The 26,303-nt window shown below is 44.1% G+C and overlaps 1 protein-coding gene across 2 annotated transcripts; it reads right to left on the bottom strand.

Annotated features, from left to right (window-relative positions):
• Positions 1-16,249: 16,249 nt before the first annotated feature.
• OTX2 (orthodenticle homeobox 2) lies at positions 16,250-25,833 on the bottom strand. Of its 2 annotated transcripts, none has more exons than XM_006864612.1 (5): positions 25,743-25,833; positions 25,519-25,590; positions 20,976-21,190; positions 19,733-19,908; positions 16,250-17,923 (listed from the first exon to the last, which is right to left on the bottom strand). In XM_006864612.1, the coding sequence occupies exons 3-5, from the start codon at positions 21,070-21,072 to the stop codon at positions 17,303-17,305; spliced, it is 894 nt and encodes a 297-aa protein (XP_006864674.1). In that variant the 5' UTR covers positions 21,073-21,190; positions 25,519-25,590; positions 25,743-25,833; the 3' UTR covers positions 16,250-17,302. The 2 variants fall into 2 exon arrangements, with proteins under 2 accessions (XP_006864674.1, XP_006864675.1); XM_006864613.1 differs by having other exon boundaries at positions 19,733-19,884.
• Between the last annotated feature and the right edge of the window lie 470 nt (positions 25,834-26,303).

Genomic DNA, 26,303 nt, shown 5'->3' with positions numbered 1-26,303 from the left:
TTTTCTCCCAATAAGAATTCAATCCACTTCTCGAACCTTTCTTCTGAAACTCAGGGTTCCTGGATTATCATTTGTGTTTCTTTTGGTCTCCTGTATCTCTCTTGTAGAGGGTCTGTAACATGTCTGTCTAGTCTGTCCTCTTGCCAGAATTCTCAGAAAATTTACATAAGGTCACCATGAGTTTGATTCGACTCAATGGCAGTAAGTTTAAGGCATCTAAAAATTATATCTCGTTATGAATTAATGTTGTTTGAGGGATTTTACATGGTTGGGAAGGAAAACAAAATCCAGTTAGTATATGAGATTGTGGTAAAACTAACCAAAGTTCCAGAAAAGCCCAAAGCTCAACATATACAAGAAAGGTAAGTGGGAAGAGCACAAATCCCAGTCCCCACAAGTGACGTTATGACAATAGTCCCGTGGCACCGAATCTACTCAAACTATCAATGAAACACTCAATTATAAATGTTTTCGACTTAACATGAAATTGACCTCTGTAAATTTGTTAATCTGTATAGACCAATGAAAGCCTGAGAAAATCACCTAGTTCAATGTGCTTATTGGTTTAATATTTTGCAAATAATTTCAAAATGAGGATCATTCCTATCTTCTTCATCATCATGAAGATGTGGCAGCAAGAGGCCAAGTAAACACAGGCTTGGACTTTCCTTTTAGGTTCTACCCAAACCACCTCTCACAGAAAGCCCAGATACTAAGGAAAGGCAATCTTGCAATCATAATCTCTTCCAATTCCTCTAAACATGAAGGTTGGCCTCTTGTTTGGCCAAGAAAATGCTGTGATTCTCTATGCTTTGTAAGCCCGTATGTCCAAGTTGGTGCAGCCAAGGCCAGTCTTTAGCAGTGACAAATACTTACTCGTTTATTCCATGGCCTACTTCCCCACAATTACTTAGACAATTGCTTAGTGTTGTAAAATACATCCCTTTATCAGTCAACCAAAGACCTTTTATCATAAGGGGTGTCCCTTTACTAAGTATATACGGCCTGTGACTGCTGAGTTTCTCCTTTAGCATTTGTAGATCAGATCGTTTGTAGGAGAAGATACTAAACAATGACGTAGGGTTTGCAAATACAAATTAACTAAAAACATTGGGCAGTAAACAAAGGATCTTGGAATGAGGTTATGGAACAATGTAGTGGAGGTATATATAAGACTTTACTGACAACCTATATTCTGCACGTGTCAAGTTATAGACAGGCCTTTGATTTAGCCCAAAGGAACTTATTGCTAAAAATACCTAAAATAACCAAAAACCTACTTCCAATACATCTTGGTGTTATTAAGAGCCACCAGTTTGGTTCAACTCAAAGCAACCTTATGTACAAACAGAACAAAACACCGCCTGTCCTATGCCATTCTCACAGTCATTCCTCTGTTCGAGCCCACTGTTTCAACCACTGTATCAGTCCATCTTGTTAGGGGTCTCCCCTTTTTCGCTGACCCTCCACGTTTTCAAGTACTATGTCTTTCTCCAAGGACTGGTCCCTTTTGATGTCCAAAGTATGTGAGACAAAGCCTCACCATCTTTGCTTCTAAAAAGCATCCTGGCTATAGTTCTTCCAAGACAGATTTGTTCGTTCAGTGGTAGTCCATGGTATAGTCCATAGCTTTCACCAACACAGAAACCTTTTTAAAAAATGTATTGTTAAATAGCTGCAGTATTTTTGAAACCACTCAATTTTTTGATCTCCCAATTTCCTCTAGAGTCATCTAGCAAAACCAAGTAGAATCATTAGAGCAGCTAGGGTATTGGGGGAGCACAGACAAAATAATTCCATCAAGCAGTAAAAGTACATTTCTCTGACTTCAGGCTAGAGCTGAATGTCATGGGATGTGAGGTTAAAGCCATTCCTTCTACATATGTGAAAAGTGCAAATAGGAGCTCTTCCCTTGAAGGCTCTTTAGCCTGGTTTCCCTCTAGTCACTAAAGCACAGAACGGCTTTTGTTCACTAGTAGACTTCTTTTCTCTCTTTATTGCTCCCCTAGCTCACTCGTGCCTCTTCTAGCTCTGGGTTCATGCTAAGTGAATATATGGTGACCTTACAGATTGCAAAATTAAAGTCATTTTCAAAACAATAAAACCAAGGCTAGATAGGACTCAATTTTGATTTTTTAAGGTCCATTTTCCCTCGACTCTTTGGCAAAAACATTCATTTCCAGAAGCTTTTTTCCAGTCACAGCCACAGTGACGCTGTTTAAAGTTTATTGGGCAGGGAGCACACACAGTTACCTTTTTCAACCTCTTTAATTTGTATTGGATTCTAAGCTCCCACATCTTGGCCCTCAGGCATTTTCCTTGATAAAGCCCTCCTACCTTCCAGTCCAACAAAGACCAAAGCCTTTGGATATGAAATGTTTAAAGCAACCACTGGAGAAGAGACTTCAATTGTATTGGCCCAACTGGCAATCTGTGGAAGGCCACACGAATTGCTAAGAGATAACGCCCTTGCCTTTCACCTTGCGGTCACCAGTTTGAATCAAGCCGAGATTAACAGTGTCCAAGGGTTGTTATCATCTGGTGATGGCTTGAGAACTGATATGAAATAAATTGCTAGTATCTTGCGTCTACTTGCCTGAGGTCATCTGGTTCAAGCTATTTTAGGGGCCAGATCTAAATCTTAGCTGCAATGGTTACTCTAAATGGAAACCTCTGCACAAAGATCAAATGGTAAATAAACCCCTAGATTGTGCTTCCTCTTACACTAATAGAAGATATCCTCTCAAACAAGGTTGGCAGCAAACTGGAGGCTTGCAGGTGGGGAAAATGGGCAAAGTCTGTCTATTCTGAACTACAGGCCTCTCTGAGAGTATCTGATTTAAATTCCCCCCTGAGTTCCTTACAAGTGATTTAACCTTCTGACCTTGAATTCCTCACCTGGAGGGTACAACCATAGCCTCCTTTTGACTCAGTCAAAAGGTGCCACTCTCTGTCCGTTTGCTTCATCCACTTTTGACAGTCATCAAGCATTAGAGAGAACCAAAGACTTTTCAGAAGGAAAATTTGGGAGCTAGGCCTGGTTGGTACGTATACAGAGAGAAAGACCAGTTTTAACTAAATTCTCAGCATTTTTTCATTGCTACTACTGCTGCTGCTAATGAACTCTCTCTGGTAGCATAGTGATTACAAATCGGGCTGTGAACCTTAAGGTCAGCAGTTAGAAACTACCAGCTGTTCCGTGGGAGAAAGATGAGGCTTTCTGCTCCCATAAAGATTTACAGCCTCGGAAATCCTGTATGGGGTTGCTATGGGTCGGAACCGACTCGACGGCACTTAGGCATTTAACAACAACAACAGCTGCTGCTGCTATATGCCATTGAGTCTTTTCAGACTCACAATGACCTTGTTTAGTGTTTTTAAGGCTGTAAATCTTTATGGGAGCAGAAAGCCTCATCTTTCTCCCATAGGGTGAATTTGAACTGCTTAACTTTTGGTTAGCATAACCCACTATGCATAATCCATTACTTTCCAGTGCTCCTTTATTTTTTTTCAATAGGGCCTGATAATTGCTTACTTTTTGCAGTTGTTTTTGTTTTGTCTTGCTTTGTTTCTTTAAAGAAATTTCATGGTCAGAATCATGAAAATAATTGCTTAAAGTAGAATGTTTCATGTGTAGATACTATTTCTTTCTCAACTTTTTATTGTGAATTGAGTGAAGGTTTACAGAGCACATCATAAGTTTTACACTCAACAAATTCTATACTTTGCTTCATTACATGGTTGCATTCCCCTTCATGTACCAACAGTTCACAGTATTGACTTCTATTCACTTTAACTATTGCATTCCTCCCTGTGTCTCCCACTGTCTTCATGTTTCCTCTGCTAACATCCCTCCAGTTGCATACTGCCTGCCCTGTCGCCCATATTAACATATGTCTACCCTCTAGCCCCTGTATAATTTTCCTTCCCCCCCATAACCATCATAGATTGTTTCTTGTTTCAAGAAAACTTTATTTTTTTTAACTTTTTACAACATTGGTCTCATAGTATTGACTTGTCCTTTTGTGACTGGCTAATTTCACTCAGCTTAATGTCTTCCAGATGAGGTGTTTCACAGGTTCATCATTATTTTTCAACATTTTGTAGTATTCCATTATGCATATGTACCAAAGTGTGTCTGGACATTCTTCTGTTGATGGGTATTTAGGCTGTCTCCAGCTTTTTGATATTTCTCTTGTAGACAGCATATTCAAGGATCTTGTTTTCTTATCCTTTCTGCTCTCTATGTTTTCCCCTAACACTCCCACCCATTCTGTAACTAACACACTCATGAAAGCTTATAAGCCAGCCACTTTGTGCCTTTGTAGCACCACCACCACCACTCCAGTTTTGATAGTCAATGTCTAAATTTCTCATCCCTACTGACGCATTTGAGTTATGGTGTTGGAGGAGAATATTGTAAGTGCCATGTCTGCCAAAGAACAAACAGATCTGTTTTGGAAGAAGTGCAGCCAGAGTGCTCCTTGGAGGCCAGGATGGCCAAACTTTGTCTCTCATTCTTCAGACATATTATCAGAAGGGACCAGTCACTGGAGAAGGATATCATGTTTGATAAGGTGGAGGGTCAGAGAAAAAGAAGAAGACCCTCACCAAGATGGACTGGCAAAGTGGCAGCATCAATGGGCTCAGGCGTGGCAACAATTGTTAGATTAGCCCAGGATTGGGCAGTGTTGCATTCTGTTGTACATAGGTTCACTATGAGTCAGTACTGACTCGATGGCACCTAACAACAGCAACAACAATCAACTAGGTACGCTCAGGAAACAAGATTGCTCCTTGATATGAAGAATGCTTCCATTCTGGTTGGAATTTTGAATCACTGTAGTCAAAGGCAAAAATCATCAAATTGTAGCAATATGCACTTATTCTTGGCATCAAATATCTTGATCTTCCTTGATTTGAGTTTTGGTCAACTAGCCATTCAAGCTAGGTCAAATGCGTACTAGCTACAAGTTTGGGATTTCACACACACACCTTCCTGCACTTTATACCAGCTGGCCACTTCACTCTCAGCCCTAGCTCCCAAGGACTAGGTCAGTGTCCATGGGCTCAGGAATTCACACATCTTCTTATGAGCTCAGGAGTCCATATATCTTCCTAAACTTCAAACCAGTCTGCCTTTTCTCTTCTCTCTCATTGTAGATACTATTTTAAAATCATCTTATTTAGCTCTTTTATTAATTTAGACCCTGGCGGTGAAGTGTATGAGGATAAGTCAAAAAGTATTGCTACTAGGGTTCCAGTTCATATGTACATATAGTTTCCAAATCAAATGTGTTCAATCATGTCTCTGCAATCAGGGGATGGTTGCAGACAAGTTCTCTTAGTAATATACTTGTCTTATTCTTGGTAGAATGCCTTAAAAAAAAAAAATCCAAACAAAGCAGTGGCTACCATGGAAATCTGCTGGGCCAATTATATTCAAGGCAGAGAGGTCAGCTCAGATAGCTCAGATGATTATAGTTAAGTGTTTTTTGGTATTCCAAAGGGATCATCTTGACAGATTTTCTCAAAGGACACAGACCAATCAAGGATGCTATTAATGAAGTTTTCTTTCTTTCTTTTTTTTAATTGACCACTGCTTTAGTGACAGAAAAGCCAAGAAAGTTGTGCTAAGGAGTTGTTACAACAATGCGCATGCTCATCCTTTGAGGGCTGTCCTATGAGAATTTTATTAGGAAACTTTACCCCATTCACCCTATAGTCCTGATCTTGATCCTTCACACTTGTTTCAAAAAAAATTTTTTTTTAAACCCAAAAACTCGAAGAATGTTTACAAATATTAAAACTTTCTTTTGATACGGTATAAATTAACGGATTAGAGCGATGGGAACATTGCCTTCAGAAGTGTATAGACCTCAATAGAGGATATGTTGAGAAAAATAAGAGCTTTACATTTTGATATTTTTAAAATAAATGTTTCTGTGATTTTTTAAAACAATATTTAAACAATACTTTATTTAACAATACTTTACTTAAACAATATTTATTAACCTCATGGACAATAATTCAAATTATTATATTATTAAAATTATTATTCTAAGTCTGGGCAGAAATTAGAAATAAGTGGGAATTTCAGATTATTGTATTTTAAAGATATCAACCTAAAATAAAGCAAAATCACTGCCATTAAGACAATTCCCATTCATAACGACCCTATAGAACATCAAGGTTTCAAAAACTTTTGTTGAACAATGAATAAGGAAGACCAAAGAAAAACTGATGCATTCGAATTAGAGTGTTGTGAACAATATTCAACATACTATGGACTTCCACAAATATGAACGCATCCGTCTTGGAAGAATTACAGCCAGAATTCGCCTTAAAACTGAAGATGATGAGACTTTGTCTTATTTACTTTGGTCATGTTACCAGAAGGAACTAGTCTCTGGAGAAGAACATACTGTGTGGTGAAGTCAAGGGTCAGCAAGAAGATTCTCAATGAAATGAAGTGACATAGTGGCTGTAACAATGGGTATGAATATAGCAGCATTTGTGAAGATGAAACAGAACTGGGCAGAGTTTCATTATTCTGTACATGTTGATTAAAACTGTGGGTCTTCTGCCCAGAACAATTACACTGCACATACAATTTCACTTCATAATTTCTCATATAATTGAGGAGAGTTCTCTAAAACCTTGGGCAAATTCATCCTCAAAGAGATGCTTAAACCACAGCTTAAGTGATCATCAGCCCAGTCGAGGAATCTTTTATTAAATAGGTGTATTCCATACTTTACACCTTTATCAATATATGGTGGTAGTGGTGGTGGTGTGCCGTGGAGTCAGTTCTGACTCATAGTGACCCTGCATTGGGTTTCCAAGGTTGTAAATCTTTGTGGGAGCAGAAAATCTCATCTTTCTCCCGTGGAACGGCTGGTAGTTTCAAACTGCTGACCTTGAAGCCTGACTCATAACCACGATACTACCAGAGTCCCTTTTATCTATACCTGTATCTATCTATAGATGAAGGGAAAGGAGATAAAAAGCAATGTGTTCATTTAAATTAGGCAGGACTGAGACTATTGGTTTAATTGATTCAGTCATTTGTCCTTGAAAAGATGAATACACCAAGTTTTCCATTTTTTTCATTTCACAATGAGGGTCCTACCTGACACAGTCAATTTTTAAAACAAAATAGACTGTGTGTGGTAAAAGGGAATTAACAAAAGGACGAGTTTAGTCTTCTGGAGCTTCAAGTGGCCAACTTAAACTAGAATTAAAAACAGAATCAGTTCTGTCACTGAGCAGAGCTATTAAAAGATGCATTTCAATTAGAGATTTCTATTAATTTCAAATTAGAAATATTAATATGATTCCTCTCTCCAAAATTACTATATATAGCTATATATACATACAGGAGGCCTGGTGTGGCGCTGTGGGCTAATGCATCAGACTACAAAGTCATTTGAACTGCAACGTCGGTGGTTCAAGCTCACCAGCTGCTCCTTGGAAACCCTATACAGGGTAGCTATGTGTCGGAATCGACTCGACAGCACTTAACAACAACAATAAATACATACATAGACACACACATATATGGAGTCCTGGTGTGGCATTGTGGGTTGTTAATGAGATGAACTGTAAAGTCAGTTTAAACCACAATGTCGGCAGTACAAGATCATCAGCTGCTCCTTAGAAACCCTATATATGGTAGCTATGAGTGGAAACCAATGCAATGTCACTTACTAACAACAGTATATATGTTGTTGTTGTTGTTAAGTACCATAGAGTTGATTCCAACCCATAGCAACCCTGTATAGGGTTTCCAAGGAGCAGCTGGTGAGCTTGAACCACCGACCTTGCAGTTCAAACGACTTTGCAGATACATGTATATATGGAATCCTGGTGTAGCGCTGCAGGTTAATGCACTGGACTACAAGGTCAGTGGTTCAAATTCACCAGTGGTTCCTCGGAAACCCTATACTGGGGTAGCTATGAGTAGAACCAACTCAATGGCACTTAACAACGAGTTAAATAAATATGTATCTACAATATGTACGGTTTTTCACAAAGGTACTTCAAAATTTTGTGGAAATGTAATTCATATGTAAATTTATGAGTACATATATGTGTGTATGGAGTCCTGGTATGGCGCTGTGGGTTAATGCTCCATACTGCAAAGCCATTTGAACTACAAGGTTGGCGGTTGAAGCTCACCAGCCACTCCTTGGAAACCCTATGGGTCATTATGGGTTGGAACCAACTCAACAGCACTTAAACAACATATGCGTGTATATATGTGTATGTGTATATATGTATATGTAAACATATATATAGTTGTTTTATATATATATTGTTGTTGTTGTTGTTAAGTGCCATCGAGTCAGTTCCGACCCATAGCGACCCTGTATAGGGTTTCTAAGGAGCGGCTGGTGAGCTTGAACCACCGACCTTGCAGTTCAAATGACTTTGCAGTCTGACGCATTAGCCCACAGTGCCACACCAGGAGTTCCATATATACATTAGGGTAACTCAAAAAGTATTGTTAAAAAATCACAGAAACCTTTAAGACAAAAATATCAAAAAGACAGAAATTTTTTTGATATTTTTATATCTAGGTCTATACACTCTAGGTCTATATACTAGGTCTATATACTCCTAAAGACAAGTCTATACATATATATATATATAGGTCTATACATCTAGGTCTATAGACTCCTAAAGACAGTGTTTTCACCTTTCCAACACTTCTCCTAAAGGATTCTGCACTCTTTAACTTACATCACATCAAAATGGCAGTTTTGGCATCTTCCAGAAACTCAAATTGTGTTCCTTTTAAGGGTGCTTTGAGTATGGGGAACAAGTAAATCTGAAGGGGCAAGATCAGACCTGTAGAGTGAGTGGGTTAAAGTTTCCCAATGAAATTCTCCTAGGACAGTCCTTCCTACCCTCCAAGAATGACCATGTGCACCATCGTGATAGAAGATTTTCATCAATACAACCTTCCTGCCTTTTTCTCACCAATAAAACTGTCAATTTACTTTAAACTTCTTCCTAATGAGCTCTAGTGATCATTCTGTGTCCTCGGAGAAAATCTATCAAAATTACCCCTTTGGAATACCCCAAATCAATCATCATAACCTTCTGAGCTGAACTTTCTGCCTTCTCCTTAATTTAAACTTTCCTTTTATGTGGAACAGCATTGCTGTGACTTTATAGTAAAGCTTCAGTTATTTGGGAAGATGTCTACTTGAAGGTTGCTTAAAATTTTTATATTAGCTCTGACCTCAAAATCATTTTTTTTTTCATGGCACATAAAGTATCTTTTCTTTTTGAAGGCACCCTAATGAGACAAAACAAATGTATTACTGAGAGAATTTGCCTGTAGCCATTCATTGTGCATAAATACAGTTTAGACACGTTTTGTTTGGAATAAACCCCAGCATGTATCAGTCAGAACTCCAGTAACAATACTCTTACTTACCTTAGTTGAATACACAGAGTCCTGGTGTGGCGCTGGACTGCAGTCAGTTTGAACTTCAAGGTCGGCAGTTCAAGCTCACCAGCTGCTTCTCGGAAAATCTATACTGGGTAGATATGGTTTTAAAAATACATATATATACAGATGCCAAATATATATATAATATATACATTATGTCATTGTTGTGTGCTTGGAATCTGTTCCTACTCATAGTGACCCTTCATAGGGTTCCGAGGAGCAGCTGGTGGGTTTGAACCACCAATTTTGTGGTTAGCAGTCTAGTGCTTATCCTACAGCGCCACATTTGGCAAAACATCTGCCACCCAGACAAAAATTCTTCCTAATACTTCCAAAGCAATAATGATAACTGGAAACTTTGAGGTCATTAAACTTGCTTGGATCAGTGGCCAAAATGAACACTGAGAAAAAGCTTTGCATAACGTTCAACAGCTCTAACTTCAAATTCATTTTAGCCACTTTGTTAACCAGCCTTCCAAACGCTTCACAACCTTCCACTTGTGTCCTGGCTGGCGGAGCCTAGAGTTGAAGCTCCAAGTTGCCACCACTCAGCTACCCAGATGGGTGCCGAGATGGGCGAACATCTGTGAAAAGCAGAGACCAGAGCCAGCCACACCCCATGGACCCCAGAGTAATGGATCTCAGCGCGCAGACCCAGTCTCGACTCTCAGGCAGTGATCAAGCCAGGCCAAGACTACTCACGCGAAGCCTGTCTCAATTCCTGGGGCTTTGCACCCCAACAAGTATGTGGAAGACGTTTGGACTTTGGAGCTGGCCCAGCAAGTGACCCTGCCCGGGGCGTTCAGTCCAGGGCAGGCGGGACAGAGCGCGGGGGTGGGGGGGGGGGGACAGTATGAGGGGACGGGGGCGCCTTGGCCAAAGAGAAATCCTGTCCTCCCAACTTGGCTACTCCCACGCTCTCACCGATCCTCGCGGAGACCACGGAAGTGAGTGAGGCACACAGGTCACTGTCTTCCCTGGTGTCATCTGGACCCGCAGGACCCCGCCCGCCGCTCCGCAGGAGCCCATGCCGCACATGCTGCTACGACCACAACGTGGGTTCGAGGCCCTCATCCGGGGCCGGCACCTGTCAAAGCGGCGGTTGGACTTCGAGGCCCGGACTCTGCGCTTCTATCCAAGTTTGGAGGCCGCCGCCCTAGGCGGCTGCTCGCGGCCGGTTCTGCGACCTCTCCGACTGGCGCAGGCCGGGGACCGGTACGCTGGAAAGGAGGTTCCCCGGGCGAGGCTAGTAGTCCCTTGCAGCTCCGGAGCGTCCAGCTTTTGTGGTCTTCCGTTTACTTTGTGCACTTCTTACTTGGATGGGAGTTGCGGTGAAGGAGAGCATGGTGCTTTTGCCGTGTTTCCGGGAAAAGCCTGAAACAGGCTCCCTCCGTAGCGCCGCCACCAAGCTGCTTCACCAACTACGCTAGGAGGCTGCGCGAGGCCGGGGACGCAGGAGTCCCCGTGGGCGCCCCAGACCTCTGGGCAACTCCGGCAATCCGGGACCAGGGTCTCTTTCTGCCCAAGTCAACGCCTTTAGAGCATCGCCCCATTAACACAGAAAAGGGAGGGAGCGGCTGGCGACCCTTACGTCTGGAGGTGACCTTAAGTCCAAGGGCTATCTTCTTCCCTCCTCTTTCCGGAATGTTATGCGATTGTCCTATCCAGTTAAGTGAAGACCATGAGTCTCTGGTTCTCCTGCCCGGAAGGACGCCTCTTGTTTAATGCATTGCAGCTGAAAAGGGGTTTCGGCTGTAAACTGATAATCGGATAGCTTGGTCCGACACCCACTCCAGACCTCACTACTCAGGGACCATGTTATCACACACGACGTCCATTGTTGTCGTTAAATGCTGTCGAGTCAATTCCGTCCCATAGCGACCTATAGGGTTTCTAAGGAGCAGCTGGTGAGCTTGAACCACCGAATTTGCTGTTCAAACGACTTTGCAGTCTGACCCAGTAGCCCACAGCGCCACACTAGGACTCCATGACGTCCATTAGGCCCCAGTAATCCACTATCAACGCATTTCAGGTCCATTTGAATGTTAAAGTAGATTTTTATTAATGGTCCATGAGCTGAAAACGCACTATTGGTTCTAGGAACAGGTTTTAACAATTTGAGATTGGGACGAGTGGTTTTCTGGTTTCAATGAAGCCCCAGGCCTCCGGAGATCCTAGCTGCGAGGGTACAGGCCCCCCCAGGAGTGTTTTCCAGGGGTGCTTTCGGGCCATGACCTCGGGAACCTGAGAAAGGAGGCCCGCGGGGCTCAGTAGCTGCAGTTCCTCTTGCTCCCAAAGGCGGGATTTGCTGGTCCCTTCTACGGCAGCCCAAGAGGGAGGAGGAACAATCTAAGGCTGCTAAAAATTGGCATCTTGGTTTAAAAGTAGTCCTGGACTGGAAATGTCTCTTACTGATGTCAAGTTGAGTAGGAAAGATTTGAAAGGTCCCCTTCCTACCCCCGCGGCAGGAAAGTAAAACAGGCAGAATGGCAGAAGATTGCATCTGAGCCTTGGACACACTTTTCTCTGCTGATACAGGAGTCAAACTTTGGCCACAAACCATTATATTGCTGCCAGATTCCTTTTTGTTTTCTTTGTCTTCCCCTTCTCCCTGGCCCTCGAAAATACCGTGTTTTCACTAAAAATTGCAGGTAAAGGGGAAGACTAAGGAATCAAAGGGAATCATAGACCTCACACTGTTGAACTTTCTCTCGAGGAGAAAAACAAAAATCGAGGCCGACCCTCCCCCTCGAGATAGCCTGGCCTTGCTGGGACTTGCAGTTATCTTTGACCACAAGGGTTGATCTTGATAGGTCTCCTTTATTTGAATTTGCTTATTGTTTGTTTACAGTAGACAGTGGTTGGGTTTTAAATATGAAACGCCCTGCTTGTGATAGAGGAAATCCGGCGGATGCTCTTTAGAACTGGGGTAATTCCCTTGGTTGTGGGAATGCAGTTTAGCAGAAGCCCTTTGCAACCTGTGCCTGGTTCCTCCTCCCCTACCTCATCTGTCTAGAGATACTTCCAGCAGCTCCCGGATTCGGTTCCGTTTCGTTCGAACTGCTTCCACCATTTTAATCGGGGGTGGGGGGTGGGGGAAAATGTTCATTTCTTTTAAAGTCTCGTATTGCTATTAACAGGCAGTTTGAAAGAGATGCTCCAAGCAGTCTGGTACAGCGTGTTTCAATACACTACGGTTTCACGTGTAACGTTAATTCTGTCCGAGACAAATCCTATAATCGGTGCCGTTTCAGCGCCTAATACCAAAAAACATCGGAGTGGATTTTGTTCGGGATTTTACCCCTTCCCGTCATCCCAGGGCAAGTCCTAGGACCTCCCCGTCTTTTGTATCACACTAACCCAGGAGGAAACAGGGCGACCAGGAGAATATTATTTAATCAAGGCTCGCTGCGCTGACCAGGTGCGGGCAGTTGAGAGGAAAAGTAGGAGTTCGGAGCCGAGCTGGACCTGCAGATGCATGATGGGAGCTTGGATCATCAAAGGGAGCGAGCTGTCCTTCTTACAGGTTTCAAAGAAGGGAAGGCAGTAGGCCCAGGTCTTGGCTGAACTCGATCCTTCATTATGTTTCCAGTTTGGTTTTCTACAATGTCAGCTTCCATTTGCGTGGGATGCGCCTGTCTCCTGACTCCTTTGTGTTTCTTCTTTTTTGCATGATTAAAACACATCTCTGTATGCAACAAACTACCACCTAACTAGGATACGCCTGGTTTTGGGTTACAGCTTTGTCCGGATAATGACAGCAAAGTTGAGATGCGGGTTCGAAACAGTGGGGTGCGCGCCCAAGTTGGCCGCCGGTACCCCCGTTCTAAAAATTAGCGAGCTTCTGGTTAAATGGGGCGGATTGAGGCCCGCGGCTCTGCCCTGCAGCTTCCCGGAACGCCCAAGACGCCGCTTCCTACCTGGAGAGCCGACCTCCAGGGTGCAGGGCTGCCTGGCTAGGGCTACGCCGGGTCCCAGTACACTCAGTTCAAATACGAAATCGCGGGTGTGTTAGAAAAGGGGTGAAGCGAGAGGAAGTGTGAATCTTTAGTCACCCCTCTGTAAGGCTCCGTGGGTCGATCAACCCACCTCCTTTCCTGGGAGGACCCCCGGGGACTCGAGGCAGGCCCAGTTGGGTCCCATGTTGGCACCACCTCTGCCCGGAGCGCTGGAGGCTGGAGCTCCAGCCGTGGCAGCAGCGGCCTAGTCCCTCGCAGGCGGTAGCAGGTCCCCTCGCCAGCCGTCGGCTGCGCTTCCTCCAGGGAGATGTGGGAAGCGAGCGGCCACCCTGGGCAGCTCTCTCCCGGCGGCTCTGCCCAGCTCCCAGTCATCTCCTATGGGTGTGGCTGCCGGACTGGTGGGCAGTACCACCGAGGCCTGGAGATTCGCCGTCAGAGAGGCGCCCCTCAGGCTTGGATGTCTCTGCCTGGGGAAGGGGATTCAGTGTTGGTTTTGGAGCCCCGGCGGCACCAGCTCTTCCTCCGACCCAGGCGCTACAAAGCCAACGCTCGGCTGGTGCCCCAGGCCTGAGGACTAGGCCGTTTGCAGTGGGTGCGGCTCAAGGAGCGTCTGGGTTCTGATCAGAAAGTGAGATGGCTGGACTTGAGGGCGAGGGGCCTCCCAGCAAGCCATCAATCTCGACCCCGCCCCGGCCCGCTGGAAAGCTGGTTCGAGCCTCTGTCCCGAGTCTGCTCAGCCGGGGCAGAGACATGAGTAGTTTCCGGGGCAAGGTCAAGATTTAGAAAACAAAACGCTTAAGAGACTGCGCCGAGGTTCCGGGGAGAGGAGGATCCGCACCCCGTGGGCCGCCACGTTCTCCCAGTCCTGCCAAGGGCCAGTACTGAGTGGGGACACGCACAGGAAAAGCGAGATTAGAGGGAACATTGTGGGCGAGAAGCGAGGAAACTGACCATTATCTAAAACCCGGAGCTTTCGAAAGCTGGAAGTTAATTGACTTGATTGAATTTCGCTTCTTATCTAGGAAGGGAAGAAACACTCCCAAGGTGAAATACAAAGGGCCAAGATTCTCTGTGGGAAAGATAAAAGGTTGGGGCAACAGATCTTTGTAAAGCCAACTACCCCCACCCTCATCTCCGCCCTCCAAAACAAAGATTATATTTTGATAATCGCGAATATGCAGTTGAAGTATCTCAGTGAAGCCGCTGGAGCAGGCCGTCATTTTAATACCAAGCACCATCATTGTCGTGCGTAACTTCATTAAATCCCGCCTTGACTAGGAGGGGTGATCAAAACTCTCTGGATGTCTTTAAACCCGCGCTAGCTTCCCGCCCTCCTTCCCCTCCCTTCGTTGCCTGCGGTCAGGGAGAATTCATTTCTACTTTGCCTTCAATTTAAAGGGATTTTAACTGCGTGGTCTCAGTTAAACGAAGTTGTGCAAAGGTGATGAAAATTAGTTTCAGAGGGTGTTCAGCACCTCTTCTTTCTGACTTTTTTTTTTTTAAGCTTCAGGAGAACAAACTGATAACTGTGTATTTGGTAATATTTATTGTAGTTGTTGTTTTTAAAGAAAGACTAATCTTTTCTGACCCTTTGTCCTGAAAACTGAAAGCCGTGTGAGAAATTGATTACTTTGCATAGGAGTGGGGTCTGCTTTACTATTGCTTTAGAAAAACTGGCAGATTAAGACTGAATCTGGGATTTCACAAAGCAATAATATCACTTAGGTGTAAAGCATAAGTTGTTGTTAAGTGCCCTCGAGGCGGTTTCCCTGTGCAGCTTGGTGGATTTGAACTGCCCACCTTGTGAACTCACAGTAGGGTGAGCATTATCAGTAGATGCTGGAAAAATCTGGCGGGCAAGTTTTTTCCTTAAGTGTTGGTGTAAACTGCATTTCCTTAGCAGTAAAACAAAAACAATTATCATCGGGCAAGAATATGCAAGGCTCAAGGGAGCATGCACAGCCAGGTGGGGGGAAGGGGGGAGGGATAAAATAACCAGAAAACAAAATAGTTGCAACTGCTAACCTTCATTTTATAAAATTACACTCAAGAGTCACTGAATTTTGGTCAGATCTAGCAGGATAAAATGTTCAAAATGAAATTAACTATTGCTGCAGAGCATCTTGATCATTGCTCAATTTGTTTTTTCAGATGATTGGTCCACAAAATGCAGGTACAACTGAAAAGGGACCCATTTTTGTCCTCAGCACTTTCTTTAAGGGGAAAAAAAAAAAAAAGACTAGGTGCCTTATGTTCAAGTGCTAAAATTATAGGTTTTAAAACTTTTCTGAAACTCTTTTGTTCAGAAATCACTTCTGCCTGAATTGCTTTCAGATTCTGATTACACTACCTCTCATGTTTACCTCGGATTTTTTGGAAGTTAAAAAAAAAAAATCCTCTTACACAAATAAGAGAAGAGAAACAAGGAATTCTTGTCATTCTCATTTTCTCTGAGGTACTCCAGTTCTCTCCCTCCCGCTTAAAAAAAATTGATTTATGGAAAATCATAACTAATAAAGTGCCTAAGAAACTTAGGGTGTGCTGCCAAGAGGAGAAAACTACAACAACTTGATCGTCTTTTATTACTAGACTGTGTAAATTCAGTCTCAGAGCAAACCTGACAAAAGTCACAAAAGTTTACAGACCACTGCCATTCATCTCTACTTCAGCCATAGATTAGCAAAATAATAATAATAATTAAAATTAAAGTTTTGTTAATTTCCTCTCAGTCTTAAAAAAAAATAAAAGAACATGTTTGGGAAACAAAAGGTTGAATGTGGGCTTCTGATTCATTAAAAAGTGGTATAAAATTAAACTGGACCCAATGTTGTGCTAGAGCCATTTTAATATAATTATACATATCTGCCAAATCCAGGAAGAAAAGGTTTATGCATATATAACTTTTCCAGTTAACATCTGCAAGCATAAACGAGAATGATCTCAGTTTATAAATTCATCAGGGTCAGAGCAATTGACCAGTGTCTTTACTGCTAGGTTTACCAACAGTAAATTTACAGATGAATTCGTGTTCTTTTGTTTCTTCTCTCACTTCACTTGTCCAGAGATATTTTGTGGTAAAGTTTCAGTGCAGGTCACCTCCAGCCAAAGGTAATCTTTTTAGATAAGTACTCAGTTGCTCTGAATTTTGCTTATAATTATAACCTATTTAATCACAGAAGAACCCCTGCAGAGGTGGAGTTCAAGGTTGCATACAATAACAGGAGATCACAGTTTTGAAGTCTAGCACAGATTAGAAACCACAGATGTACCATTTATATAAGACACACACTGATTGTCTCTTAACTACATATTGACTCCTTATGAACATTATTTTTTTTTAAATAAAGTAGTGCATCTAGGACAATCAGTCGCACAATTCACACAGCCCTGAAAAGTTTTTCAGTGCCAACTACCAGTTGGTCATGAAAAGTGAATGAGCTTGGGACACTGTCCATTCCGAAGAATCAACCAAGGATTGGCTAAAACATTGAAACACCTCTGCTTTTTGAAAGGCTGCGAATGACCTTTCCTCTCTTCCCTCACAACTTAGCTTCATTTGATTTTGTTTTGGGTGGTGGTTGGTTGTACATGACTAGAACACTTTTGATCACTTTGCAAATCAGGAAAGCCAATGATCTAAAACTATGACAGGATCTTAAGTAGATTGAGTTGTCCATTTCAGGTTGTTGGCTGTTGGGCCTCTCTGAAGGCCCTTCATTTTTCCTTCTCTGCCTCCTGGAACTTTGATCAGAAGATGAGTCTGAGCTTCATCCCATCTAACTTTTTTAACCAATGCCTGGCTAAAACTGGAATGTCCAGCCCAGTATTTAAAATTTTTTTTTTTTTTTAAATCACCCACAAAAAGAGGTTCTACAGATCTTCACAAAACCTGGAATTTCCACGAGGATGTCTGATCTTTATAATCCAAGCAGTCAGCATTGAAGTTAAGCTTCCAGGAGGCAGTTTGGTCCTTATAATCCAAGCAATCAGTGGTTGAGTTAAAGCCCAAGCTTGAAGCTCCATATCCCTGGGTGGAAAGAGAAGCTGGGGACTGATTGAGATGACCAGTGACCGCATTGGTACCCATGGGGCTGAGTGTGGCCCCTGGTCCAGGAAGCTGGTGATGCATAGGGGTCAAGTAAGATCCACAGTCCATGCCCCCAAAGTAGGAGGTTGAGCCAGCATATCCTTGACTATAACCTGAAGCCTGAGTATAGGTCATAGGATAGGACCTCTGCATGCAGGAAGAGGAGGTGGACAAGGGATCTGACAGTGGGGAGATGGAAGCTGGGCTCCAAATAGACACTGGAGCACTGCTGCTGGAAATGGCTGAGACTGAGGTGCTAGAGGGGGGAGTAAACTGGCCACTTGTTCCACTCTCTGAACTCACTTCCCGAGCTGGAGAGCTCTTCTTTTTTGCAGGTCTCACTTTGTTTTGGCCTCCATTCTGTTGTTGCTGCTGTTGTTGGCGGCACTTAGCTCTTCGATTCTTAAACCATACCTTGAAAGGGAAAGAAATTTCTTTAATGTGGGTACAATAACTCTTCACAGACCAGAGTGACTCAGAAACTATAAATCTGTCCTGCATGAACATATGAGCTAAGGTAGCAATCTCTCCACCATTGAACATCCTCTTGTAGCACTTGTATATATATTCCTGGAGTCTTAAGAAAGCTGGGATTGCTCTGTCTAAAAACACTTGACCTGCTTTATGGGTAGCCCAGAACAATACAATTTAATTACTCAAATGATATGCCTAAAAGTCTCCAGTTTACTCCTTCATCTTTGCTAATCTCACATACAAATAGACCCAGTTACATATCAGAATATGAACCGTAGTAGCACAGCGAATTACGAGCTGGGCTGCTAACTGCACGGTTAATAGTTCGAATTTACCAGTTGCTCCATGGGAGACAGAAGAGTCTTTCTGCTTCCATAAAGATTTACAGTCTTGGAAACCCTATAGAGGTTCACTATGAGTCAAAACTGACTTACACAGCTCCAAGGAAAAGATGAGCTATCCTATAGAAGAAGATCAGAAAGCATTATTTACAGAAAGCTTTGTGGTAAGTGAAGTAACCTGTATGTGCTCTGCTAGTCTCAACTCTGTGAGACTAGAGTCTGCTTTAAGGGTAGTACCACTCAGCACATGATTCCAATTCCAATACTTATTGCTACTTGACTCTGTGTACAACTTAAAAATCTTCTTTATGAGCCCTGTTTATGTTGAAGAACAAAGAGAAGAGTATTTAGTGTGTGAGAAGGTTGATCAGAGAAACTACTACTATTTTCTGGGCTATAGGTGCTTAGTTGTCCTCCTGAATGAATTCCTTGTACTGGTGACTCTGGTAAGTGGTGTCAGCAAAGATGACCTTACCCCCAACCACTCAGTGCCAGTGGTAACTTTGGTTCAAGTCTCACAAGCATTAGAACTTCTTCCACTTTTCTCTGGGGTTTGCAATTCTTGCTGATGTTTGGCACTTTCACAAACATAGCTTAGCTGAAGGGGTCCCATGTGTTTATGTGGCTTGAGTGCTAAGCATTCTTTCTAGAACTCTCAAAGGGACTTGTTCTCTAGGCAAATTGGAGTGGACTATTCTTCTCCAGCTCATGAAAACTCTAAGGGGTCAAACTTAGACTTAAGTAGACTGAAGGAAAGGGGATGTTACTGGGGATACTGTGTTAGAGGTAGAGAATTATACTCAATCCCTAACATGTCAAACAAAATACACCCTTATTGTATGGATTTCTTTAATAAGAAAGTCAGTTGCTTCTATATATGGTCTGGCTCTGCCACCAAACCAAGGTGTGACCTTGCATAAGTCATTTATGCTTTTTTTTTCATCTGTAAACAATGTAAATAGTCCCAGCGCTAACCTTCTTTCACTCCTAAAAGTCTATGAGAATGGGAGATTTCTGCAGAGGCGAAGAGTCCAAATACCCTTGAAAATCTGCTCAAGCCTACATCTTTGTCCATCTTACTCCCAGAGGTTCTAGAACTTTCGTTTATCTTGATTTGTTGCAGCTTTTACCTTGAAACCTGAGCCAGAGGACTCTACTTTACAGAATGGGGTGAGAATGGGGAGGTGGAAGGAACCTGAGAGATGAATCAGGCACTGAAAAGACACTAGGTAAAGAGTTTAGTAGCCTCAGAAAGAGGATTTCAATCCAGACTTTCATGCCTTCCCTCCGGTTCCTCTCCAAGACTCCGGTCTCTCCTGGGTCCTCAAACAGAAGCTTTTTTTTTTTTTGGTGGAGGATTGGGAGAGGTTCCACACTCAGGAAGCATGACTTCCTACAGCTGCCTTACCTGCACTCTAGACTCAGGTAAGTTGATTTTCAGTGCCACCTCCTCCCGCATGAAGATGTCTGGGTACCGAGTCTTGGCAAACAGTGCTTCCAGCACGTCTAGCTGCGCCCTGGTGAATGTCGTCCTTTCCCGTCGCTGTTTCCGGGGGGTGGCTGTGGGACAAGAAGCCCAGGGCCCTTTAGGGTGGGGGAGCAGTTGCTCAGTCATGGGGGTCTCCACTGTGCCCCAAATCCTTCCTCTCTCCCCATCACTCCTGCTCCCATATCCTCAGCCCAGAAACTAGAAAGCTTCCCAACCCTCAACCCCCAGGCTTTTGCTTCAGTGACAGACAAGGGGTCCCATGACAGACTCGGTCCCATGACAGACTCTGCCCCTTCCAGATTACCTCCCCTCCCCCACCCCCACCCCCACACAACACACTCCGCCTCACTTCCGAGATCTCTCCAAACCCAACGTAGTTTACAGCGCTAGCAAAACAAACCAAGTAAAAGCAAAATTAAACCAAACCAGACCAAAAACAAACAAACAAAGCAAAAGCATAAAACCCTCCAAAAGTAACCTAAAAACACAACGCAAAAAAGAAGAAAAAAGTCCCTCGAGGACTGGCAGCTCAGGTTGAGGGAGGGAATCTCGATCCTGCTCCCATGGTTGTTAGGACTCCAACAGCCTTTGTTTCTCCATCTTTAAAATGGGACCATAATGATTTGAACTTCCCCTTCAAGATTTTTTAAAACACAAATTTGATCAGAAAGAAAAGTACCCACACCTGAGGGATGTCAGACCTCTAGGGATTAAAAGGTGTAGGATCTGGAGGTCAGAGGGGAAACCTGGACGTAGTGGGGAGAACTGGAAGGCGGAGGAGTTATGTAGAGAAAACGCGTCTTCTCCAAGAGGAATCAGATATCCAGTTATATGGGCAGAGGCTTGTCGCCCTAACGACAAGGGACTAACCTTCCTCACCCCAATCCAATGAGTTCCCTAGTCACACAAATTAAGAATACAGCAAAGTGATTTTCTGCAACCACTCGGGTACCCCAGCCCCTGCGCTGTCTCCCGGGTGGGTCTAATCCCGGGTCGGTGACTCGGTGCTTCAGATAGAAAATCCAGTCGGGGACCTCGCGGGGAACTAGAATGGGAGCCTAGCTAGCGCCATCCTCACTACTGGGGGGATCGAGGGGGGTTCGCGAAAAGGCCGTCAAATCCTCGTGAGGCAGTTGTGAAGAAAGGTACAGGGTTCACTTACCCGGGTAGCCCACGGAGGGGTGCAGCAAGTCCATGCCCGAAGTGGTCAGGCTCAGCCCATTGACTGCATAAGGCGGTTGCTTAAGATAAGACATCATGCTAAGGTTGTTTGGAGGCGCAAAATCGGCCCAAAGCGGGGGACCCAGCCGGAAGGTCTCTCTTAGCCTGGAATGCACAGATTCCGCGTCCTTGGTGGGTGGCTTTGGGGTGATAGAACTGAGGACAAAACAAACAGAGGTGCTGGTTTACTGCTTCGGAGGCAGCAACTCCCCCACGTTTCACCACTAACTTAAAAAGAGCCCGGGTTAGGCTAGGTAGAGACTTTTAAAGGGCTCACTGACACCCCCTTCTCAGTCACTGTGGAACTAGAGAGGATGGAGACCTGATAAACCTGTCTTCCCCGCCCCCACCTTAAATTTGAAAAAAAAAAAAAAAAAAAGTACCCTAGGAAAGCAATTACAATCAGCCTCCCCCCCCACCCACCCCCAAGAACAAAACCCCACGCCTTCAAATGCACACATTGCATTCCTATCCCTACATTTGCATAGGACTCCTTGGCTGGCACTAGCTAATTGTCTCAAACAAAACTTGATTGGGGCCATTTGCAGAGACAAAGAACTCTTTGGCTAAATAAATAGTGCTGATAACAAAGCCTATTGGTGAGAAACAAAGAAACAATTCAAGAAATCTACCGCTCCCCAGACTGTTGCCTTTACACGGTAGAGATTTTAATTATCTTAGTTTTTTTTTTTTTTTTTTAAACCATTTTCAACTGCAGCAAACCCAAGATGCCAGTGCATTTAACATCTAAAATACCAACTTGCAAATCGACAAACTTGAGAAAACTGCTCTACCACTATTATCCGACATTTGAAGTCATTTCCAGTAATCATTTTCACCTAATTAGTAGTCTGGGTAATTAGATTTCGAGGTAAGTAACAGATTTATTAGGGTTTTGGAGAACGTTGATTATATGTGTCTAAAGAACTAAAGCTAAACAAACAAGTATTTAACTTTTAATCAACACCCTTCAAATATTTAAACATACTACAAGAAAAAAAATGTTTTCAAGATGGGCACATGCTTGCTAGAAATTCACAAGCTTGTTAGAATCCCAATAGTCAGATAATGACAGGACCCTACATTTGCAAGTAGAAAGGGTGCGCGTTTGTTGTGCAATCCGCTGCCATGCTGTTGTGTGGAGGCTGCAGTTCGTATGGGAGGCAAATTTTCCGACATTTGGGTCCTCAGCAACTGCAGCAGTTTCCTGTTAACTCTAGGTGCCTTTTGCATATTTTAGTTGTTAACAACGAGATACACAAACACACAAAGTTATGAAGCCAATTAAATTTCTAGCTTTCAAGCTCCCTACAATCCTATAAGAAAAAAAGAGTCCTTTGCTTTCTTCAGCTGAGTCTCGCCAAGCGCAGGGATCCAAAATGGATATGTTAATATAGGCCTGGCAGTTTGCAAATTTGGCTATAATTTCCTAAACTGTGGCACTTACCCTGCAAGGATCTCTACTTTGCAACTTTGACACTGTGAGAGATTGCTCCAAAATGACGGATACAAAATTAGAATTTCCCTCTTACTTTTACAAAGGTTTTCCTGACTGAGTTTTGAGGATTCTGGGCTTTTCTTGCTTAAGAGATTAAGGAACAAAGTTCCACCAAATGGGAACTTGGTTACTGCAACATCTTTTTGCTTTGAAATCATACCATAAAAATCATTTATAAATCAATTCTATGAGTCGTGGAGTTTATATTATTTCATCAGTAAAAGTAATTTAGTTGCTCCTACCACAAAGCCGTTATTGGTTTTTATTCTCTTTTCTTTTCATAATAGTTGTTTGGAGAACATGAAAATAATAGTGCTTTAAAATACAGCTCCTTCTTTAAGTATTCTATAAATTGAAGTTCTCAAAAAAAAAAAAATCTTACTACCTTAGAAAGTTTTTAACTTCTACAGGGAAAACTGAATTCATCAGATGTACACATGAGAAATACAGAAAAGTTGTTAGATAGAAGACGATCACCCAGTTAAAAAAGCCTGACATATCATACAAGAAAGTAGTGAGTTCCAGTATCAAAAAGCAAGAGGGCAAAGAGCCTCCTTGGAGCTCCATTACCCTTATCAATGCAAAAGGTCTAATAATCTGGAGATAAACCATTTTCACTTTTACTCTTGCTTCCCCCTTATAAAGAGTAGGAAGAAAAAGAAACAACGAAGTATTCAACTGCAAGCCTAGGTATATACACTCCTCCAAAGAAAAACCCACGGACCTCTCCATTGAACTTTTAAAGCTCTGCAAGCACCCCTCTATCCCTTCCTCTCCAAGCAGAGACCAGAAGGGGAAAAGAAATACCTTGTTGTTGTTTGTTTGTTTAAAAAAAATGTAAGACTCAGTAAGACTGCTCACGAGGCGGCCTCTGGAACACTGGTGCCTAGAACGAGTAGGCGGCGCGGTGATGCTGCGAGTACCGTAGCTGGTCCGCGCCTGCACCTCGGGTGCTTGTAGCTCAGCCCCGCGTCCTGCCCCGCAGTCCCGGCGCCGCGGTCCTGCTCCAGTGTCCGCCCCGGCCCGCGCAGCCTTATATCTAACGGTCAATTCGTGCAATCTGTCGCTCTCCCCCCACCTAGCTCCCCGCCCCCCTTGGTTTTTTGTTTTTTTTTTTTCCTTCCAAGGAGCCCATCTACCAGTTGCTCTGTCCTCGCTCAATAATAATTACCTCGTCCGAGAATTAATTATAATAAATGTTTTCTTGATAAACTAACGAGATAATCCGAGGGGGCACACGTCCCTTAATTACAGGCCGCCGTGCTCAGCTCTGCTTCTCGTCTGGGCTGATTAATTTTCTGCATGATGGAAAGGAAACAAAACTACCGGGACGAGTGACTAGCCTGCGGCTCGGAAAGACGACGAAGAGGAGGAGGAAAGAAAGAAAAAGATGTGACATGGGCCCCACGGAAGACAATCGACTCTGGTCTCTCTCGGGTGAACTCGAGTGAAAGTTTTTGGCGTTAAGGACTCAAACAACGCTGCCCTTCTCCAGGGAGGGAGGAAGAAACATGCCAGAAGGGTTGGCCTTGACGATTCATTCTCTTTAGGAGGAAGCCGCGCTGTAGCTCTGAGAGGTCTAGATTGCTACCTTACTTTGTGGGGAGGAGTTTCACCCCCCAACTTCTCTCTTGTGCTAATAACTTTCAGCGACTGGAGGAAGTCCCGAGGTGAATGGAGAAATGCTGGTCCCCGGAGCTCAGAGATGGGAGACTATCAGCAGAGACTTCTGGTCCCCTCCCAAGTAATCCACAGTTCGGCCTGGTGTCCCCACACCCCCGCAGTCTGTGCTAAGGAAAAGCCCCTCAATCGGACGCAGGATTTTCAAGAGGCACTTGAACCTATCAACACGAAGATTTCTTCGGAGTTGGCGGTTGGAGAAGTCGCCGAGGCCTCTGTTCGTAAAGACTTCCACTTAGTCTAAGTGAGCTGCCCGCGCCAGGAGGCTAGGCCTCAGCTAACCCGCGACCCCGGCCCAGCCCGGCCCACGACGCCCCCGAACCCCACCACTGCCTGTGCAGGGAAACAGCTGAAGCTGCCCTTCTTGAACGGAATGGTTCTTGTCCCCGGCTCTGCCGCAGCATAGGGCCCAGTTGGGGCCACTCACCGCCACTTGCGCCTGCTCCAGGGGCGCACCCGGGGCCAGACCCCGCCAAGTCACGACGCCAAACCACTATTCTTCTCTCGCTCGGCCTGGTGACCTGAGTCTAGGACCCCGAGAATTGGTGTGGGGAGGTGTGGGGGGAGGGGAGGGAGTGAGGTTGCAAGCCCTGGGCTTTGGGGAGGCAGTGATCAAAAGAAGCAAGACCTAGAGGCCTTAGGAAGAGCCACAAAACCGTGAGCGGCTCTAGGCTTGCGGAGAGGGGCCCCCAAAAGAGGGAATGGGAGCACCGAACAGACTGGAGGCCCCCCACCCCGGACCATCCGCCCGGGCCCCTCTCACGTGCACCCGGGCCGGCAGGGACCTGGGCGGCGGTCGCTCCGCGTGCGCCGGCCTGAGGAGGCGCCCACCTTGTTTTTATCATTCTTAATCCATCCATTTATCTACATCTTTTTGTCTCGTACTATAAAAATATCCTTGAGATCAGCTCAAACGATCCCAACTCAAACTGAGGGCCAAACCACAAAGATCGTAGGGGGAAGTCCAGAACCGGCGTTGGCAACACACACATACACACACACACATACACACACTCCAGAACAGCTCATATTGGACTCGCAGCGTTTCCGACGACGTTTTGCCGAAGCGGCGGCCCCAGAAGGCGCTCTGTCGCTCCCACTCCAGCCCCATGAATATAAATTTTTAGCAAATGTTCTTACACCTCAAATTGTTAAAGAGAAAAGAAACATATCAGCCTTCCAAAGAACTCCACATTTGCGGAGGTGCGTTGGTGGTTGGTGGTATTCGAGGTCCGTCCTGGGGGTACGGTCGACAGACAGGACACATAGACATAGATGTGGACGGACAGACAACCCAGACACTTACCTTATAGCCGCATAGGAAGTTAAAAAAAAAAAAATCAAATTATCCTTCAAAAATTCCCAATAGCCAGCTATCCTAAAAGAAATCAAGAGTATCGAGTTAGAAACCTTATAGTCTTCACCCTTCCATAAAAAGCCAAACACAACAACACCAAAAATTTTTAAGAACGGAAAACGAGGAAAGCGGCTAGGGTTTGAAACTTGCGTGGTCCCCTCTGCGATACATACAAAGTAGAGATGACGAGGGCTGCTCTAGCGATTTTTATTTTTAATAACAGTGGAGGCTGAGTTGCAGCTGAGGTCGGTCCCGCTCTCAGGGAGATTTGCTGAGAAAGCGCCTCTCTGGCAACTTTTTGACGCAAACTCTCCAACCAATGGCAGGGAGAGAATGATTGACACATCTAAGCCAGAGGGAAAATAATAAAAACACACAACAGGGGGAGGAAAACAGGCCTCCGCTGCACAGGGGACGAGCAGGCTACAAATCCAGGCCTCCGACATTACCAGAATGTTCTTGAAAGACACTGGGCTTCGCTTAAAATATACATTCTGGACTGGAGCATGTGAACTAATTGTATAATTAATATGATGGACAGGGAGGCTTCGCCTTACCGTCTTTCCCTCTTCTTTTTCTTCCTTTACTGCTTCCTTCCCCACCTTTACTGCCTTCCTCCCCACTCCACCCCCTTTCTTTTTCTTTTTGGGTTTTAAGGACTAGAAGAAAGGAAACCCAACCAATGTAAGATGGGAAGATAAAACTATTTAAGGAAAGGCTGGAGAAGGGTGGGG

Source organism: Chrysochloris asiatica, unplaced genomic scaffold (genome assembly GCF_000296735.1).
Source record: "Chrysochloris asiatica unplaced genomic scaffold, ChrAsi1.0 scaffold00067, whole genome shotgun sequence".
NCBI classification, from domain to species: Eukaryota; Metazoa; Chordata; class Mammalia; order Afrosoricida; family Chrysochloridae; genus Chrysochloris; species Chrysochloris asiatica.
Note: the sequence above shows the minus strand (reverse complement) of the source record. Positions and strands in the feature narration are given on the sequence as shown.